The 20066-nt window shown below is 35.4% G+C and overlaps 1 protein-coding gene across 6 annotated transcripts in view; it reads left to right on the top strand.

Moving 5' to 3' along the window:
* Positions 1-20066, top strand: part of LRBA (LPS responsive beige-like anchor protein) — a 344265-nt gene that overhangs the window by 283806 nt on the left and 40393 nt on the right. For all 6 annotated transcript variants that reach the window (XM_085546513.1, XM_085546512.1, XM_085546511.1 and 3 more), the window contains one exon: positions 10534-10701. In XM_085546513.1, coding sequence (XP_085402639.1) covers positions 10534-10701 — 168 coding nt within the window. The remainder of the gene's footprint in view (positions 1-10533; positions 10702-20066) is intronic.

Genomic DNA, 20066 nt, shown 5'->3' with positions numbered 1-20066 from the left:
TGATTGGGAACTAGGGTGGCCTTTACCTTCCCTGGGTAGGATCACTCTGTTATGGTTCTGAGCAGCACTGACTTTAAGATGAGGAATTGATGTTGTCCTTAAGCTTTTCTTACTCTAGTTAATAATGCTTGCTTGCCAGAGGTATGTTTTTTTTTGTTTTTTGTTTTGTTTTGTTTTTTTGTAATAATCATATGTAAGTGTTACCCACATTCAGAATAAGTAGTTTTATTAGAATGTTAATTAATCAAAACCTTGTAATTTGCTTGTTGCTACTTAAAAACATTGTGGTGGCATTTGCTTGTTTGTTTTTTGGTTGTTTTGTTTTGGCTTGGTTTATTTTTGTGTTTATTTTTACACTTTCATCTTTTTCCCCACTGTAAAGCAAAGCTGTAGATCAGTTCCTCTATGATTTGCCATGTAAAGAAAAAGTCTAGATCTGTCTCTGGGAATTCAACCTCTGAACTAGAATATTAATTGGAAGATAGGAGCTACATACATTTTTATTGCAGAGTAGTTTTATTTTTGTTTTACATTTCTGTAAGCTAAAGACTATGAAGAAAAAATATTATTGCAAGGGAAAATTCTAGGTTTTTCTAACATCTTGTTTAGCTTGTATTTGGAAAGAATTAATTCATTAAAATGTTAATAACTTACCACATGCTTTTTCAGCATGTAGCCTCCAAATGTTAATGGTATTCATCTCCTACTCCCTTCCCACTAATATGGTTCATGGCAGAGTAATATAAAGGTTATGAAAAGTTTACTCCTGACTGGCTACAGAATGTCTGTTGCACTTGGAGGTGTTTACACCTTGATTTCCTGAGTGTGCTCAGTGTACTCAATATATCACTAGTCTTCTTGTGTGCAGCTGTCTTGGTGAAAATTTGAAGCAGTTTAGGTGAAGGAAGGGAATATAATCTAGAAGAAATTAAACTAACCACAAGAAAGCATTGTGTGTAAAACTGATTGAAACTCAACATGCAATGCATGATGAAATTAGAATTTAAAAAGTGAGATTTCACATTTCCTAATGAAGGAAAATACAAGAAGTAGTTTACAGATATGATCAGTTTTCAGTTCAACTTCTTTCAAGCTTTGAACCTAACCCCTGGGAACTCTTTGTTCTGTTATAAATACCAGCAGTAGACAGACTACTCCCTGGGAGTAGGCGACAGTGGAGGGGATTTGCTGGGACAGGGCATGGCTCACAGTCAAGTCTGGGGAAGGACCCTTCTTAATCAGGAGGCTGTGGAAGTGCTCGCACTATGGGATTTGACAGAAGAAGGTGAGCCGCCCTTGAGCACTTGCTTGCCTGGATCCGGTCTTCCTGGTAGCTTACTAGAAAATTTGCCAGAACAAGATGTTAAATGAGAGCCTGCTGTGTTTGGGCATGTTTGCAGACAGCATGTCATTTTCCAAATAGTGTCTTCCACAGATTTGATTTCATCCTACGTGCTAAATGTAGAAGCTGTAGTGTGGGGAGAGAAGAGGGGAGCCAGTCTTTCCAACAGTTCGTCTTTTTTTTTAGTTCTTGTGCTTAAAAATATCTGTTTTTGAAGAACAGAAAAACTTGGAGAACTTTAGGCTCAAGGTGGGTAATGTTTTAACGCATAAATTCTTTCTTTCTCTGTCATTGTTAAGCAATGTTTCTGCTGCGTCTCTCCAGTTAAATGCCAAAGAGCTCAGTGTCTGCCAGACATACCTTATGTTGTTGTCATCAAAAGCAACCACACAATGTCATTATAAAAAATCAGGATTTCACTGTTGATAATTACTGAAAGGGAGCAAACCCCATGCTTATATATGTGTTAGCTGAAGAGTGTGCTGCACATTTGTGCCACATGATGATATAGTGTTGTTTCCTATTTTTGTAACTGATTTATTCAGATGCAGTACCCTAAATGAGTTCACAAATCTGTTCTCCAAAAGCTCTTGAACACTTCCTATTCTGTGAATTAGCAGACAAGTCAGATGACAAGGCTGAAATGGTTAGTCTGCCTGACTTGCATCTAAATTGTGTTTTGAATTTTAAATTCCTTGACCTTTTGTCATACTATTTCCTAATCTTAAATAAATTTTTCTAAAACATTTTTTTCCAGAACTGGGTTCAAAGACAAATTAGATTAGCCTGTACAAGTCCTGTAAGATGTTTGCTTGTACTATTTGCAGTGATCTGAACACCATGTGTTTGCCACCATTTCTGTCTCTTCTTACATGCGTATTAATACTCGTTGATCATCACAGTCCTTGCAAATTGCATATACAACTGACACTTCAAAGCAGAGTATAAATGCTCCAAGCTGTTGAAACAGAGTGCAGAAGTAAAACAACAGTTGACTTCTAGGGATTACAGAGTAAATCAGAAGGGAAAAATGTATGAGCACATTTAGGTGCAAAATACATGCTAAAAAATCACCAGCATCTCTCAGTGTGAAGTGTATTGTGCTGTTGTTAATCAGACTGTGTGTAATCCTAAACCTTAATTTCAGGATTAAAAATGGGATCAAAACCTGTAGCACACAGCCTAATGCTTAACATGAAAGCTCTTTCAAGAGCAGCTCTGTCTGTGCTCACACAAACCTTTTTTTGCATTTCTATCGAGTTCAGTTGATGTTTCAGACATTTTCTTTAATTTTATGACCTTTCCTGCATTCAGTAAGATTCACTGTATGTTACTCAACAGTTAGGCAAGCAATGTATTCATTTAGAAAAAGTAAGCTAAAACTCCAGCGTTTGATACACGTACTCTGGCCGTAATGCTTTTCTGAATTTCAGAGTTTGGTCTGATTCTGTCTTCTGTGAAAGAACAGAGACTTGTCCAACCTAAAGGCAAGAAAATTTTGCATGGTTTTATGTTTTATAGTACATTTTGCAGCTCTCTTTTAACAAGAAGGAATCTGTAACGTAAAAAAGTGGATCTGTGTTTACTGCAACAAGTGCACTTATGGAAGCGTGTGCTAATCTTGCCTTCCAGTTTGTCTTAGGCTAATGCTTCACATTTGAAAGCACCTGTGATTATGGTGACAAGGTGCAGAGAAATGCAATGCAGAACTCACCTGGTTAGGGGTAGGTGAGTTGGCACGAGTGTTGGAAGCAGTATGCCTGCACTGGCCTGAGAGGAAAGGTGTCTTAGTTTGGCAGCTTTCTGTGCTAACCTGATGGCACAGCCATGCTGCCAGCTCAGTCAGCTCTGTTAGTACCCAACACAGCACTTTGAAATGCAGTCGTATCTTGTGGGATTTTGTTGCTGTTGTTTTTTTAATACATAACTTCATTTAAACTAATTGACTGGGCCAACTGTCAGCTGTGTGGTTAACAGTCTGCGCTTCCATGGGTAATAGGTTCCAGATCCAGGCTGTCAGTCTTCATGAGAGCAAGTGCTAGAGGAACTGAAAGGAGCTGCTGAAATTCAGGGAGGAGGGAGCTTCATGCCCCTTTTCAGTGCTGTATGTGGGGATTTTCAAAAATAATTCTCATCCAAACTTTCTTGGTCCTTAAATGTTGTTGAATCTTCTGTAGGAAGACAACATAGAAGATACTTAAACACACACGGAAAGTTCCTAGCAGAGCGATGAATATTGCGGAGGGATCTGCTGCACCTCCTGCTGGTACAAAAATGTGCCTTTAGCTGTGATTGTAGCAAGACACGGTTATGGTCTAACTTGTTATGATCTGATTTTCTGTGTGCCTTTGGAGAAGGACAAATGCAAGCCATCTATATCAGTATTACCATGCTTTTGAGTGAAGATGGCTGTTTATGATTCTATAAATACTAATTAATTATATACTGTTATATATTGTTTTTCACATAGGGAAATTTCGTAAAGTCTTCCAGATACTTTTGGGTTCCAATAAGAATTCTGAATCTTTTCTGCGTCTGTCTGGGAAGGGGTCTTTCTTGGGATACCTTTTGAAAAACATCTATGTTCTTATGGAGCCAGTTGTTTTGCCCATACTTGTTTTCATCGGGAGAGGTAGCATTTACACAGTGATCACTGCTGAAATAAGTGAATAAGCGAGGTAAGCCAACATGTGAAATAATGGTTTGTTACCTGTTGATTACCAATACACACTCTCAGTGAAAAAAGATATACCAAAGACATGTAATGTGAGCACATCAGCCCCTATTCAGCAGTGTAAAATTATAACTCCACTGCTTTTGGCGTGCATGTTGGCTTTCTTTAGCCTACTTTCATTTTTTTCACATTGTAATGTCACATTTTGAGTCTTAAGTATGAAGTTTTCAAATGTTTTAATAGCCATAGTGTTATAAGGAGTAATATAAGACATCCCTCACGCAGGGTGGGATGCTTCTCTTTGTACTTGTCAGCTGTTCTGTTATAAAGGCTGTGAAGTTGCTCACAAGTTGCGCATCTGCGTAAACATTTTCATTGTTGGCACCGGGAATTAGATGTCTAAACTTAGAAACTTAATGATAAGAATTCAATATTTGGTTAATTTATCTGTATCCTGTTCATGGTAAACTGTACGAATTTTGCCATAAAATATTGCTCTCAGGCTTGCAGATTATGTGGGTATGCTTGGTCTGTTGCATATACTAAGAATATTTTTGAAGGGCGATCACTACCCCTTATAGTAAAAGGAGCTAAGAAAACTTTAGGGCAAATTTTCATATTCACCTGAATTTTTAATCCCACCCTCATTGTTAGACATTTGAAGTTGAGATTAAAGCTGAATTTCAAAGGAAATGTAGCTCTTATTTTACAAAATGCGTAGCAGCTGTCTGGATTGTTCATTTTAAGCTACAAAATGACAGTTGTGGACTGAATACAAAAATTACTAAAAGAAGTATTCAGAATTTTTAGTTAAACACTATACTAACTCATTCTTGTTTTGGTAATAATTACATAAATTCAAGGGGCCCGTGAGTTATTAGATTTCAAAATATGTTTCTTTTTTTTTCATGTTACTTGTGCAGAAATTTATCTCAGCACAAAATTGTGTTTCATTGAGTTATGCTATTATGGAAACATTCTCCATTCTCATTTCTTGTTACCATATTGATAAACACAGAAAAGTAGCAGGAAAAATAAGTTTATCTTGCAGAGTTGTCACATTATCAATAGCCTGTGTTTCGTAAGGTCAGTCTTGTGTAAAATGCGAGTTAAAACTATTTATTAAGATTATATTTACTAGAGTTCTTCTTCTTTATCATAGTAACAGAGTAGAGAAGTAAAGTAAAATGCTAACTTTGGCTATCATGGTAATGATGAGTGCATTGGCATCACTCTTCTGGAAAGCATTTTTAACTAAGGGGAACAAAATTTAAAGGGGAATGGAATTGTCTGTGTAACTTAAGCTGTAAAATAATTACTCCCTGTGTGAAATATTGTGGGGTTTTGTTTTTTTTTGGTTTTTTTTTTTTTTTTTTTTTTTTAAACACAAATTGTAAAGTACATGAAATAAACCTCTGTATCATCTGGTATAGTTGTAGCATTCTGCTTGGACACAGTTATATAGCAGCAAGTCAGAAACCAGCAAACGTAAAAAGTTTTCTACATGGTTTATCCTTTTGAAATTTGCATTAACTTTTGCAGAACTTGGAGTTTTTTCCTTAGTATATCTGCTCTTCCCTTCCTCCTTCTCCTCCTGATTTCTTCATGGCAGGCTGGAGTTCGGTATCTTAGTAACAGTTTTTAATACTTTTACAAAATCTCAGCTGTACATTCAAGAAATCAAGTGGTGATTCTGATGTAAGTACGTTTATTGTAACTTGCTTTTAAATAGTGGTGGTGACTGAGAAAACTCAAAAGATAAAGCCAGCACTCTAAGGGTTAATGTGTTATTAGGAGGACAGGAAATCTGGCAACTATTGCAGAAACTAGACCTAATGGTGCACACAAACAATTTGTCAGTCTTGGTAAATGTGAATAGCTTTCCTCAAAGTGGCTGCTTTTGCTTTGTTTGAATAGCCTAAACTTTTTCTTTTTGGACTTTAAATCTTAGAAGTGAAATGTGATCCACATATTGAATCAAAATCATTTAATTCAAAACATATTTTGATTAGAACAAAGTTGACATGGAAAGAAACTCTAGAATAATAATAATAATAATTAAAAAAAAAAAAAGTTGAAAGGACTTTCTACCATATATTTAGCAGGAAAATTTGAAACAGTTCTAATTAGGCTGAAAAAAACAGCCTTTTTCATTGTAACTTAGAAAGGTCATATATCAGTGTTAAGGCAGCATTACCAGCTAGTGTCTGAAAGCCTGCACATGCAGACGTAATTCAGTTGTTTGGTTTGGTGTTTTTTATTTCTTTTTTTTTTCTTTTTTTTTTTTCCCCAAATATATGTGCACGGAACAAGCCAGAATACATACTTAATAGGCCTAAAATAATTACTTGGTACTTCATTTGTGTGGGTGCTTCATTGTGCTCAAGAGTATGTTTCATATCAAAGTTGTCTTTGTGCTAAAAATGTGTGAAATCTTAATTCGTGTTTTTTTGTTCGTACATTAATGATTTTCAAATGTAAAGTTTTTTTTTATTTTTTTTTAAAGCCTCTATTATTGCAAGTGTTTCTAAGGAAATTCCTTCCTTCAAAAAAGAATGAGAATATTTAGTCTCTCTGAGATAATAGGCAATTATTTGTACTTGAAATTTGTCATTTCTTGCCTGCCAGTGTCATACATTCCTGGACATATTTTTTATTTGAATAGAAAAGATCATCCCTTGGGAAACAGTTTTGCTGTCGTTTCAAAAGTTTCTATTTTGATTTTATGACGTTTACCTCATTTTGTATAGGTAGAACTTCTTTTCTGTCTACTGAAAGAAGTGTTGCATATATTCTTTAATCCACACAGGTGTAAAGCAAGTAAACCTGTAGTCTTACAATTCTGAAAAACTTTTTCACTTCCTGTGCAAGTGAAAAAGAAATACACTCAGTACTTTCACCTTATTTCAACATACAATCATCTCATTCTCAAGTATATATCAATTTTCAGAAGGCATAATTTCATATAGTATATGTCCTTATAGGCATACTGAAATAAAAACCAAAGAAAGGTAGAGGGGTAAAAGTCCATGTTAATTACTTCACAAATACAAGTCATGATCCAAATCCAAAGTATAAGGATGAGGAATTATATCGTGGTAAGTGGTCAGACTATTTATACTAAAAAAATAAAGAAGTCTTTTCTAATGTGCTAGGTTTTTTTGTTTGTTTGTTTGTTTTTAATTCTGTTGCTTGACTATTTAGCCAAATCCTTTGTATGAGTGTTGCACTGACAGTCTCCTCAGCAGATCATTCTCTATTCATTCCCTTCAGGGCATAAAAAGATGCTCACAAATTAATGCATATCAGAGTAATTCTCGAAGAAACAATTTTAATTACATTTAGTAGTATCAGATTGTATTGGTGAAAAATATTTGTGAATAAACAAAATTTTCCTGATAAAATCGAAGCTTCAGTTTGTTGTTTAAGTGTTTCTGCCGTGGTGATGGAGAAATGGAAGTCACTAATAGGTATTTGTGTTTGACATCTGTATACTGTACATTTTAGCATATCTCAAATGTTTTAGTCTCTGCCTAATACATCTCATTAAAGAAACAGATATCAGCCCCAAGACAGTTTGTCAAAGTTAATATGAGTCCCTGTGGACAGCATTGACAATTTGTGTGGGGCTTCACATGACAGTCTTTTCATGGTCTTATTTGCTCCTTAACAATTGGGGATTAGTCACTGATTTATTTTACAGTAACTCAATTCGGCTGAATATTACTGTGTGAGCCAGGCCTTCGTAGAGGATTTTCTTGTTTTACACATTTTACCACAAGCACTTGTTGGGTGTAAATGATGCTCTCAGCCTGTGATGTGAGCGCTGTAGCAATTGATCAAGGAGTGTTAGGAGCAGCATGGGAAAACTGTTCATATCCCAAAGCTGCATGCCATTATTTAACTTGAGCCTTAAAGAGCACTGTCTGTCCTGGATGCCTAACTAATCCTAAATGCTTAGCATTCTGTACCCTTGATTTAGTTTCAAAAAAAGCAAGTGCTAGCATTAATAAGTTTCCAAACATCTCGTTTTTAGCACTTGGTATTCGTGTGCATCAGAGCTTCTTCACTTTTTGGATGGTTTTTAAGTGGTACCCAGTTTAAATAGTGTATTCCCACCTGACTGTGAAACATGTCACACACTGGTCCATCTAGTTGTTTCCCTTGAAAAATCTATTTTATAATTAGTGTACAGCCCATTATCTATTGTTCCTCCGTATACAGTATAACAGCATAAGTACCTCCCTGCAACCGATAGCTTAACTGTGAACCTGAAATAACAGGCAGGCTTATTCATTGTCTGAATTCGTGTGCTAGATTTCCTTTAGGGTCTTGGGTATTTTGTTGAGTGTAGTCATTTTATTTTTTGTTAAGCCTTTCTGTATGCAATTTGGCAAATGGTCTAAAGTGGCCTAATATGGGAAAAAAAAAAATAAATTATCTAGTTTTGAATCTTTATAGATTACAAGTGTAAATTAATTTTAAACTTGGAAAAGAGAAGTACTTTCAGGATGGCTACCAACCATCCCATGAGAAGGCAGTGTGTATTTCAGTTTTGCTTTTTTAAAAGTCAGATTTAGATGTCTGTTAATCTGAGGAGATTACAGAGCGATATTCCTTCAGTTATTCATGTGCTTTGTGAGTATAATGTGACCCATTACAAAAATGACTTTTGAGGAAAAGGGAAAAGGAACAACCTCTGCACATATTAACCACATGTATTAGGAAAAGTCACAAACCCTCCAAGCAGTTTGTTTTTTTTTTTCCTGGCATTAAATAACAGTGAGTATGTTCTAGTGTTAATTTTAGGTTTTTTTTTTTTGGCAAGAAAGCAAGAAAATTAATTTCTATCATTTTAGTTTGTTGAATGCCGTAGATTTTTATGGCTGCACATTGTAGTATTACAGGCACTCATGAGACTCCTGACTGGTTTTATCTTATTAAACAATTTTGAAATCATTAATTTTTAATTGGCCTGCTTGTGGTTCTTTATAGTTTTAATTGTGTGTCTTTGTCGAAACTTTAATTTTATTTAAAAAAAAAAAAAGAAAGAAAAAAAGTAAAGATTAAAAAAATCCCATCTAAACAATGCTACATTATAGGATTTTTCTGTATGATCAACCAGAGATACTGCACATTTGAGTAATTTGTTTTAAAAAATGCTTTGAGCAATTCCATAGCTGGGGATCCTAATAAAAGTAATAATAAAAAAAAGAATGATATGAAGTAGGAGATACATACAGATCTTTTCTTGATTGAAAGTTCTAATTAAGTGAATCGAGGAAAATTAACTGAAATTAGCTGTCAGAAAGTCACATTTAAATGAGTGATGATCTGACGTGGCAGTAAACATTTAAATGATATAAATTGCCATTTAAGTGTATGGTTTAATGTTTGTCATGCATTAATATGACACAAGACTGCAGTGACAATCAAGCAGCCTGCTCTAATTTGAACATATTTAGGGCTTTTGTGTGGCGTGCACCACACAAATTAAGACAATTGCTGTTTTTATGTGTCAATTTAAATGTTGTTTTCAGGCATCGGTTAATGAAACCAACCCATCATTTTTCTGTGCAACTCACAGAGTGATTTCCTTGTTTTTTATATTAATTTTAACTTCCTCTGCTCAAAATTAGGAATTTCCTTTACAAGGAAAACACTATTAGTTTCTTTAGATAAAGAGAATATCAGATTTAGTTAGATTGTTCATCTGCACATTGAAATAAGAAAAATATTGAATCCTCTATGCAAAGTAGAAAAAACAAGTCTTGCTAGTGATTTAAACCTAGGCAGATTAACTCTTTAGGTTATAATTACTTTTAAATTATATTTTTATATATTTGTGCTATGTTTGATGCTGTTATGGAGAGGATCAGTGCTGTTTGGATGCTTTTATCTTGAGGATTAGATTGAAACTGGGTGAAATCTTCAGGAAAGTGGCTTGATCATTCAGCATACTGCTTCTATTTCTGTGTAGACTTGTATAAAGGTAATATATAAGAAGTGCATAAAAGTAATATGAGGCTGTAATTCCATCATGTAAATATTTTGTATGCTAACACGCCTAGTTAGTTCGGTTTCCTCGTATCTATCGGTCTTCTGTTTATCTGTCGCAATCAGATTACCACGCTGTTATTCCTTGTGCAGATGATACATGTGAAAACTTAATTTCATCTCGGGAATTCATAAAAGCATACTCTGGCTGCCTGTAAATGCAGAAATGCTTTTCACTAACTGTTGTTTTACCTTATTCTCACTACTTTAGTGTAAACAGCGAAGTTTTATGGTCAGCGGGGATAAGTGTTAGTTGGCAGAGACCTATCTGTCACGGGGCCCACATATAAGTATGGGGGTTAGTAGAATCTGAAATGTTATTGTCAATTTTATAACAAGAATTTTTAAGATAATTTTGTATACTGTTTGAAATATACTTCTACTACTAAGAAATGCTGAATGTCTGTCAAGCTCAAGTTTATATATTTTGTGTGTTTTTGTTCTGTTTTGTTTTTTACAGGCATTAGAAAGTGAGTTTGTTTCCTGCCAGCTTCACCAGTGGATTGATCTGATTTTTGGCTACAAACAGCAAGGGCCAGAGGCTGCCAGATCCCTGAATGTATTCTACTATTTGACGTATGAAGGAGCTGTTAATTTAAGTTCAATAACAGATCCTGTATTGAGAGAGGTAAGCTTTTATTTTCAAATGCAGAAATCAAAATCATTTGTTAAACACTGCACTATCAAAAGTGTAAAGACTATGTTTTAGGTCAGATGCTGAATGTTCAAATCTTCGCTTTCTCTAGCGATTTGATTACAGGCCAATCAAATACAAGGTGCCTGAAATGCTCATCACAGCATGCAAAACTAGAGAACAAGGAAGCAAGCTGTTCTTAAACTTTGTGCACCTAGATTCAGCACACCAGCATGAAAATAAATGTTTGAAGACTGCTTCACTTGCTATGAGTGTAGCTTCCATATTTTTTATTTGGCTTGCTATCAAATTGTTACTAACTTTTCATATGTTTTCCATAAGCAAAACTAAATGATTTACAATTGGAAAACATTCAGTCTTTTACTCAGACTCAGCACTATTTAGAGAAATCTATCTGATAAAATATCTTAATGGTATTGTGGTCTTCAGAACCCATTCCTCCTCCGCCTAAACAGCTGTTCTCTAAAAGGAAAGAAAAAAAAGGATGAGGAGGGTGATTAGAAGCCATATTACTCATAAGTATTCAGGCAATGGACAACAGTAATTACTTCATCTTGATCCATTGTTGAGCTATTGCATATTGGACTTTTCATATTACTGCATTCATTTGAGCTAAGAAAAACTTATTGGAATCATTGGCTTTTAAGGAAAATTGTATTAGCCAGATTTGAAACAGTTGTTGACTCATAGGAAGTAGATGTCACTGTTCGTGATCGTTTTTTCATTTAATTTATACAGTTTATCACCGTTTCCTTTTACACCATCAAGGAAATGCTTTTATCACAAAATGCCATCTATTGGACTCTCAAAGTGCTAAGTTTACATATGATCTCAAAATTAGTCTGGGTACTGTGTGAAATTCCCAAACACACATTTCATGTAGTTTTGAATTGTTTTGAGAACTGTTCTCTAGTCAATTTAGTTATGATTTGTTCTACATGTGTCATAGCCTGAAAAATATAGTTTAAGACCATCAAAGTCACAAATCTGTCTGGAAGTGTGGGTAGTCTCAGTTAGAGGTGCATTTTGTACTTCTGTAAATACATTAATGTAAGTGTATAGGTTTGCTAATCTGGAGCCGACTGCAGGATCAAAACAACATGATTTTGTGAGATTTAAAATAAATAAATGAAAATCTGAATACTTATCCAAGGTTTTCAACAAAGAAATTAAAGTGTGTGGTGCATCCCAGTGCCTGGAGGGGGCCTACAAAAAAGCTGTGGAGGGACTTCTTATAAGGTCTTTTAGTGACAGAATGAGGGGCTTCAAACCAGAAGGGGTAGGTTTAGACTAGATATTAGGAAGAAATTCTTTACTGTGAGAGTGGTGAGACACGAGAGCACGTTGCCTGGAGGGGTGGTGGATTCCCCCTGCCTGGAAGCATTCAAGGCCAGGCTGGATGAGGCTGTGAGCAACCTGATCTATGGGAGGTGTTCCTGCCTATAGGAGGGGGTTTGGAACTAAATGATCTTAAAAGTCCCTTCCAACCCAAAACACTCTGTGATTAACATATTTTGTTTGCAAATCTTTTCAGTTTTCAGGTCCTTTTTAATTGTATGTCACTATGACATTTCTTATTTTTGATTTGTTCTATACATCCTGAACTGGATGGTGTATAAAAATGAAAACAGGAGAGAGAGAGAAAAGCAGGAATGTTAAGTTCGTGATAATGGAGTTGGTTAGTAGCAGGAGAATTATGAAAATACCAATGGTGTAAAAAATACATACTAGTAAATGCAGACAGTAGAACAAATGTTATCTGTAATACTTTTATCTGAATTACTTGAAGATTGATCCAGTAGAATATTTTTATTTAGTAATTTCAGCCATATTTTTATAGATCAAGAATATTTATTTTAATATATTATAATTTTATATATAATTTTAATATAATATATTTTATAGTTCAAGAATATATAATATATTATATATGTTATATATATATATTATATGTATATACAGTATAAAGATTCCTATTTAGGAAAGTATCCCTTCCTACTTGCATGTATTTTGTGACAACATATTTTTGTATTATATACATGTGTATATGCAATTTGAACTGGTAAATATGATCAGTTCTGGGATGATATTGATAACCCTGCAAAGAGATTTAATGAGTGCCATCACCAATGGTGAGTTATTCTGTTTTTACTTGTGAGTAAAGATGAAAGTAATAAAAAATCTGCTTGTGTGTATATCTATGTGCATAATCATTCTATATATATGTGCTAAATGAATTTATCATGCACCTTTGACAGCCTCACCTTCTTCCTGCTTACTAATCCATCTCCCTGAGGACATATGCTAACATTCGGTACTGCCAAGCAGTTTCAATCAGCATTTATTTTTCTCCTTCAGTCAGCTAGCCAGAAAATAATTCTTCTTTTCTCCACCAACTTCCTGGTTAGAAACCAAATGAGTTTCTGATCTGGACAATTAATAGCATTTTTGGGCAGGCATGACACCACAGATTTACTGTTTGTTTATTAAGCAAGTATTAGACCAGAAATTTTATTCTAGATTTCTGGGCTTTGAAAAAGATGCTTTCAGCTTTCTTCCTTCTATAAAGTTCAAGGTTTTGGACTTGGTATCTTGAAAGCTGTAGTGAAATATACGTTTTTTTCTTTGCAAACTTAAAATAGGGAGAATCTTCTGTGTACTCTGAGGTTTGCAAGTTACCAAGGCTTAGTTATTATGTGAAAAATAATAGCATGTGTGTTTAAACCATGGCAGCCTGTGCACTAAGATGATCTTGGAGAAAATATGCTATCAAGCCTGGACCACGTCAGTAATGAGATGCCTATGATGCATGTGTTTCTGAAGTATCTTCACAGATAAATGTATGTATATTGGTGACCTAACTCGTCAGGAGAGGCCACACACAATAATAGAGGAAGGAACTGAAGAGTGGAGGAGCTCAGGTTAATGCAGAATTTCCTTAGGTCTCCTAAATGGCTCCAACTGGCACCTTTATTTTTATAGGCAGTCAGGTTATATATATTACAAGAAGGAAGCACTCGTCTAGGAAGGAAAACTACTTGATTAAAACCATATTCCAACTTTTTTTTTTTTTTTTAACTGAAAATGTAGAACTTTACATCCCCTCATACTGCTGCAAACAATTTTTTCCTGCCATTCTTTCTGCTTATGGGAATAAAAGATGTAAAGTATTTTGAAGGGATCTGACTGCTATAATTGAAAATTTTAAACTAAAATACAAACCATGGGCCACATGCTACCTTTTGGCAGATAAACCCTGGGGAGTGCAAAGCTTGCACAATTCAAAAGCAAATCTTAGGAGGAGGGGAGCAGATCAAGAGAGGAGGGTTTGAGCCGAAGAAAGTGGGGGAGGGAACTACAGCCAGGAGAAGTAAGGCAAGAGATCACATACATCTGCTCGCATGTCTGTGCACAAGTTGTCTCTGCAGAGACCATTGCTTCTTTGTCGTCTTTTTTTTTTCTCTAGCAAATTTAGCAGCATTGTCATTGACTGTGATTCTTGTACTCATGCATCCTGCTGAAAGAAGTTTCAAGTACAGAGGGAACTTGCTGTTAGGTGACAAGCAGTAAATATCACATCTCTTTCCTGTGGAAAATATGGTATTTGCCATCAGAGGTATACTGTATTACTACCTCCAGTTGAGTCTGTCTTGAAAACCCCATTTTGGACTGTGGAACTTACTGTCATAAGATTTGCTGTGGAAGGTTTTTTTTTTTGTTGCCTGTATGGAAGAGGCAAGTAATCACAGCACCACAGATAAATCCAGCAGTTCTGGGGAGAATTTGTGGCACCTTCTTATCACAAATTCTGTTCTCTTTTTGAAACAGCTGTCCAAGTATTTAAAAAAAGGAAAAAAAATAAATAATTCTTTGACATTCAGAGTAACTGATGAACGGGTGAAGTACAATCCATAAAAAGTAATTTGTATCTTAGACTGATTTGTATTCTATTACTTTCTCAGTCAAAAGAATAGAAATTCTTACGTCTCCGACATAAAGTAAGAGCGGATCATCGTGAATTTGGAAGTCTATTTCTCTCCCCATATGTCGGTATGGCTAGCATAAGCACTGCATCAGCTTAAAGAAAAGAGACAAAATCAATAGCAAGAATGCAAAATATTACTTGGAAAGTAACCCCTCAACCTTGGAGGTTATATGTAATTTTGTACCATGCTTATCAAAAGCATCCAGCCTTATTCTTTGAATCATTTTAAAAATATTGTTTGACATTATAATTGTAAGCAGTAATTAAGGACAACTGATGATTTTAAAGTTAGCAATAATAGTTTGGAAGAGATGAGGGTAAGTCCCATCCAGTTAATATCTCACGTACTTTCATTAAAAAGTGATTTGCATGTAGCCGCAGATATTCAGTTTTCTCTCCTTTGCAGGGAAGATTCCGTTTTAGTGCATTTGTGTAGTCTGTTTAACATTAGGAAGCACAGCTTTCTCCATTCTGTCGGCACCTTTCTTTGTACCACTGACATTTTATTTCCATATGAACTGAGGAGTTTCAAAAATTTCTTTCTGTGAAGAATCAGCTTGGACATAGCATTTGGTACTTTATTTGAATGTGCCACTTCTGATTATGTAAAGAGAGGAAATAATTCTTTTATTTTCTGTTTTAAAGCATATGGCATAAATTATTTTATGGATAATAGCTTTTAAATGTTGCCCTAGATTAATATCTTTGGGTAAGTTTTATGCATCTTAGACCTATCTCTTATGAGTCTAATTTTATTTTTAAATATTTACAATTTGAGAGACTTCTGTGCTTTCCAAAAGGAGTTACAAGGATGTTTAGTTTACATGACCCCAGTTTCATGACAGCAGTAGCAGATCTGATATCTTATCCCAGAGAAAGCATTTTTGGCTTCTCTTGTAGCTGTGTTCATGGTGGGAGTTAATAGCATATTTCAGCTCCAGCTCAGCTGGAGAACTCTGACAGCAGTGAATCTTTCACAAAGTATAAACACAATTTGTATTTATAGCATAGTTAACATTTACTAAATGGGAAAATGATCAGTCTGGTTTTAGCAGGTTGGGCAACAGTCTTTGTTGTGGCTGTGATGAGTTTTAAAAAGTAGGATAAAGTGATTAGAAAATACTGTCCCAGAGCAGTAAATTGAAATGTGTTTAATACAGTAAGTAAGAAATTCATGCAGGCAAAATTCAAACTATTGCTGAAACGATCTTTGGATCATCTCTGTCCAGAAGTGTGTTGCACAGATGGTATGCTTGACATTGTGCAACACAGGAACAGCATGAAAAGCCAAATAAATGTTAAGATGCTTCCTAATTCTAATTTGAAAATCAATATTAAAATATCATATGCAACCAGTGTTAAGGAGAATATATTTCAAGTAAGCATAGTGACTTAATGGCTACAAAGAGGTAAACTTGTCAACTGCATGCAAACCCTAAAGTCCTCTGGTGAAAAGTGGAGAACAGGGCCCAGGTCGCTGTTGTAGATGACCATTTGCAGCTATTGCATTGTCAGGATTTTTGGATACTGATTGGAATTCTCCTATGAAAAAAAAATGAGTGTTCACTTCTGGTAAAAACAACAACTACAAAACTCACAAAAACCAGAAATATGAAAATAACAGGAGCATCGTTACTGCCACCAGTTCATGTCTTTTTCCTATGAATTCACGCATCTCAGCTTACACTGTTGCCAATCTGTGGTGCTTGAGTAAACAGGGAAACTGAATATAATCAGGTGTTTGCTGTGATATCTGGGAGGTGTGGCACCTCTTTGATTCCATTTAGCCCATAGTTTGACATGACAAATGGGGTTTTATTGCCTTTGTCTTAAATATTTGGTACAGTGCCTAGGAAAAGACAAAAAAATATTATTAGGTTTCAGTCCAGAAAAATATTTGACCTGAGCGTTCTCTTCATTAAGGAATAGATTCTAATTTCAATTGATGGTTATGTTTTATTCAAGAAGGAAAGGGGTAATATTTTAGAGTTAAATAAAGTAGATCTGAGATGCCTGATGTGTAAAGATTAAAGAAAATGCAAATCAAACAACTGCTTTTACTAGAAGTGTTAACACTTCATGGAAAGAAGTAACTCATGTAAATTAGTTCTTCATCTCAGAGAGCTTTTTTTTTCTCAGCCTCTGGTTGAAATTCATTGTACAAAAATTTTCAGTGCAGTCAGCTCCCTCGCCTCTTCTTGCTTGACCTGTCTTGTGGATCTATCAGAGCCAGAAAGGCCTTGAGACCTCCTGGGCTCTTCACATTTTCTTTTGTGCCTGGCTAGTCAGTCTTAGATATTTCACATATTTGTTGGCCAACATTAAAGAAGAATGAGTAAGCCAAAAGGTAAACAAGGGATGGAAAAAAATGCTGTTCACATTTCAAAAATAGCTTCTGAACAGAATGCTTTTTCCCCCCCCTTTCTTCCCAACCCCCCCCCCCAACCCCACAGTATAATAGCTGCAGTTATCATGCACAAAGTCATTTAGCCTTGAATCAAGCATGGAGACAAATGCCCTACAAACATTTCATTATTTTTGCCACCAACATGTTTTGATTATTTGCGAGTTCTTTGTGAAGTCTGACCAAAATTTTGTGCTGCAGTTGGGAAACTAACAATTTTTGTTTGGAGTGTTTTTATTGTATTTTCTCATTGTAGCTTAGTGTGTTTTGCTCTTGAATTCCCACTGTGTCTGTGGATAGTATATTTATTCATTAAACTTCACTTTATTAGTCCTATTTTGAACAATTGCTGCTTCATGAGTGAGAAAGCTTGAGGTCATGCTAAAGATGCTTTCACTCAGTCAGTGCCCAAAAAGCAAGAATGAGTTAAACATTATATTTTATTGGATATGGGAAAAGAAAAAAAAAGAAAAAGAAAAAAAAAAGACAATTAAATGCACAATAAAACTCAGAGATAACATTGTATCCATGCTTTGAAAACAATATTTTGCTTATGTTTTGGTTTAGTTAAAATAAATATATTAGTTTAGCTAAGGAAATGAGGTTCTTTGTTTCTTGTTCACAGTTGATACAAATTCTGACAGGTGATCATGCAAGACAGTTTTAAGACCACTAGATGCTGGATGTGCACACCAGTGTATCAACCTCCCCCAGACTGAAATGTTTTATTTTATAAGTAGAGATGGTATCAAATCTGGAGAAATTCCATGGAATGCTAACAGACTGGGACAGTTTGATTTTTTTCCAAAGGAAAATGTTTTATATCAGAAAGTTTGGAGTCGGCTGAGTAGCAACTAGACTGTGCGTAGGAAGCAAGCTTTAAAGATTATCTTTGCTTTTTCAAGGGATGAATGAATAATGCCAGAAAAATTGTGAAATTTCAAAGTAATGCATATGGCAATACCAGTGCTTTATAATAATTACTGATTTTAAATGCCAGGGAGTTTGGAATCTTTATCTACTGTAGTGAATGGAGAAATTCAGCAATTTTTGTGTTGTTGCTCAAGTAGAAGGAAGACTTGTATTTTTAAAAACTAGCCACAGATCTGCTTGGGATTTTGCTTGTACTGCATCCAACTTTATTTGCAGGTCTTTAAATTTTTCTTAGCTTTCTTTTTAAAGTCTTTTCCCTTTTTACTTTGTCAGTCTCTTTGAAGTACTTCCAGACCTGTTTTTCTAGTTCTAGTTTTTTTATCTGCTTCTTTCCAGTAGCCAAAGATTTAGGTGTTTTGAATGAGCACATCAGTGCTCCAGACAGAGATACTGTTTGAAATTATCCATGAACCCAGTGCCTCTGAACATTAGTGAGTGACATTTGTTTCTCTTGGTTGTGTCTGCTCTGACTAACTGGTTTCTTTCAGATTGGCAGCTGGGATTACGCTGTAGTAGACGGACAGCTGCATGAACTGGAGATTGCAGTGAGGCCGTGCTAGACCTTAATATGCCTGGAATGTATATATTCAGATCGGAGCAACTTATGTGGCCCTGAGGGGGAATCTGTTTGTATTTTCACAAACTGTGATTACTTCCTGATTTGTTTTAATGACCGCCATGTAATTTTCATGCTGGTCTGTCACGACAGAAAAAATTGATTTCTCAATTTTCACAGAAAATTTCCTAATGTAGTTTAGGAGCTGTGTTAGTGTTTTTGTTCTTAAAGCGACGATAAAAATTATTCTTCTCTGTGCTCCCTTTTGCACTTCTCTGTGTTGTAAACAGTAGAAAATATTCACACATAGAATATTCGTGGTTTGGATTTTAAAACTAATGAGTGATTGGAATAGTAATCTAACTTGCAGACAACTACAGTACTGTAAACAAGCATAAATAAGAAATTTAATTTAAAAGAAAAAAAGTAAAAGTACAAAACAGATCTTTCTCACAAAGAGGCTACAGAGAAAGACAAAAAATCTAAGCTTCATTTATATTTGATGGCTTTCCTATCTTCTTCTTGTATCTTTTCTTTCTGTGTGTTTGATGTGGCCTGTTCTATTTCGTGGCTCATATTGCCAATGTACTGCAGCAAACAAGGGTTATGTGCTTTTTTTCTATGTAACAGCATGCTGGTGTGGTAACATCCTCCTGTGCTGCCAGTTGGTAGTATTTCTCTTCATGCCTGACAGTGCATTAAGCGGTTGGCATGATTGATAAAATAAGTAACTAAAATGATTCAGTAAAAAGGACCAGCTTCGTGAAGTCAAAATAAAAAAGATATGTATTTATCTTTTTTTTTGGCATGAAGAAATTAGGTCTCTTGTATTTTGAAAAGTTTATGCAAGTGTGTGAATTTATGATGAATTTATGAACATTTGAGTGCTGTATTTTTTCCCTGGGTCAAGTGTAGTGCAGTGTCCCCAGGGCAGGTGTACAGTCATTGAGCATATACACTGCTGGCTTCAGGAAAGCATTTTGTCCATTTTTCACAGTCTCGACCTAATGGGGATTGTCATGAAACAAGGGGAGAGGATACTACAATAAGCTCCTCTTCTGTAATCCTCAGCTATTTTCAGGAATTTTATCTAATTGGTATGAATCGTGCTTGTTGTCTGGCTAGTGTTATCTGTCCTGCAGTCCATGAGTAATTGAACTAAGAACCATACTGCAGAAGCATAAGTGACTGTCTGGTCAGATGAGGTTTCCTGATCACTTATTATCAGGGCTTGATTTTAATCGTCCTCCCAGGGGAGGGAGCTGGTCAGTTAGCCACTAAGCCATTCTGCTTCACCGTCTGAGGGAAAACCTGTCAAACGATCTGTGTTCTCTGGTGCTGCAAAGCAACATCTGGGTGGAGGGAAAGGCAGGGCAAGCAGTTGTAATTGTGTATTGCTTGAGCCAATAGAAATCACTGAGGAACATGTGTGTAAACCTTTTTGAATATTGAAAAGTGAG

The sequence above is a fragment of the Coturnix japonica genome, chromosome 4 (genome assembly GCF_054131305.1).
Source record: "Coturnix japonica strain WE chromosome 4, WE-NBRP24, whole genome shotgun sequence".
Lineage (NCBI taxonomy): Eukaryota > Metazoa > Chordata > Aves > Galliformes > Phasianidae > Coturnix > Coturnix japonica.
Note: the sequence above shows the minus strand (reverse complement) of the source record. Positions and strands in the feature narration are given on the sequence as shown.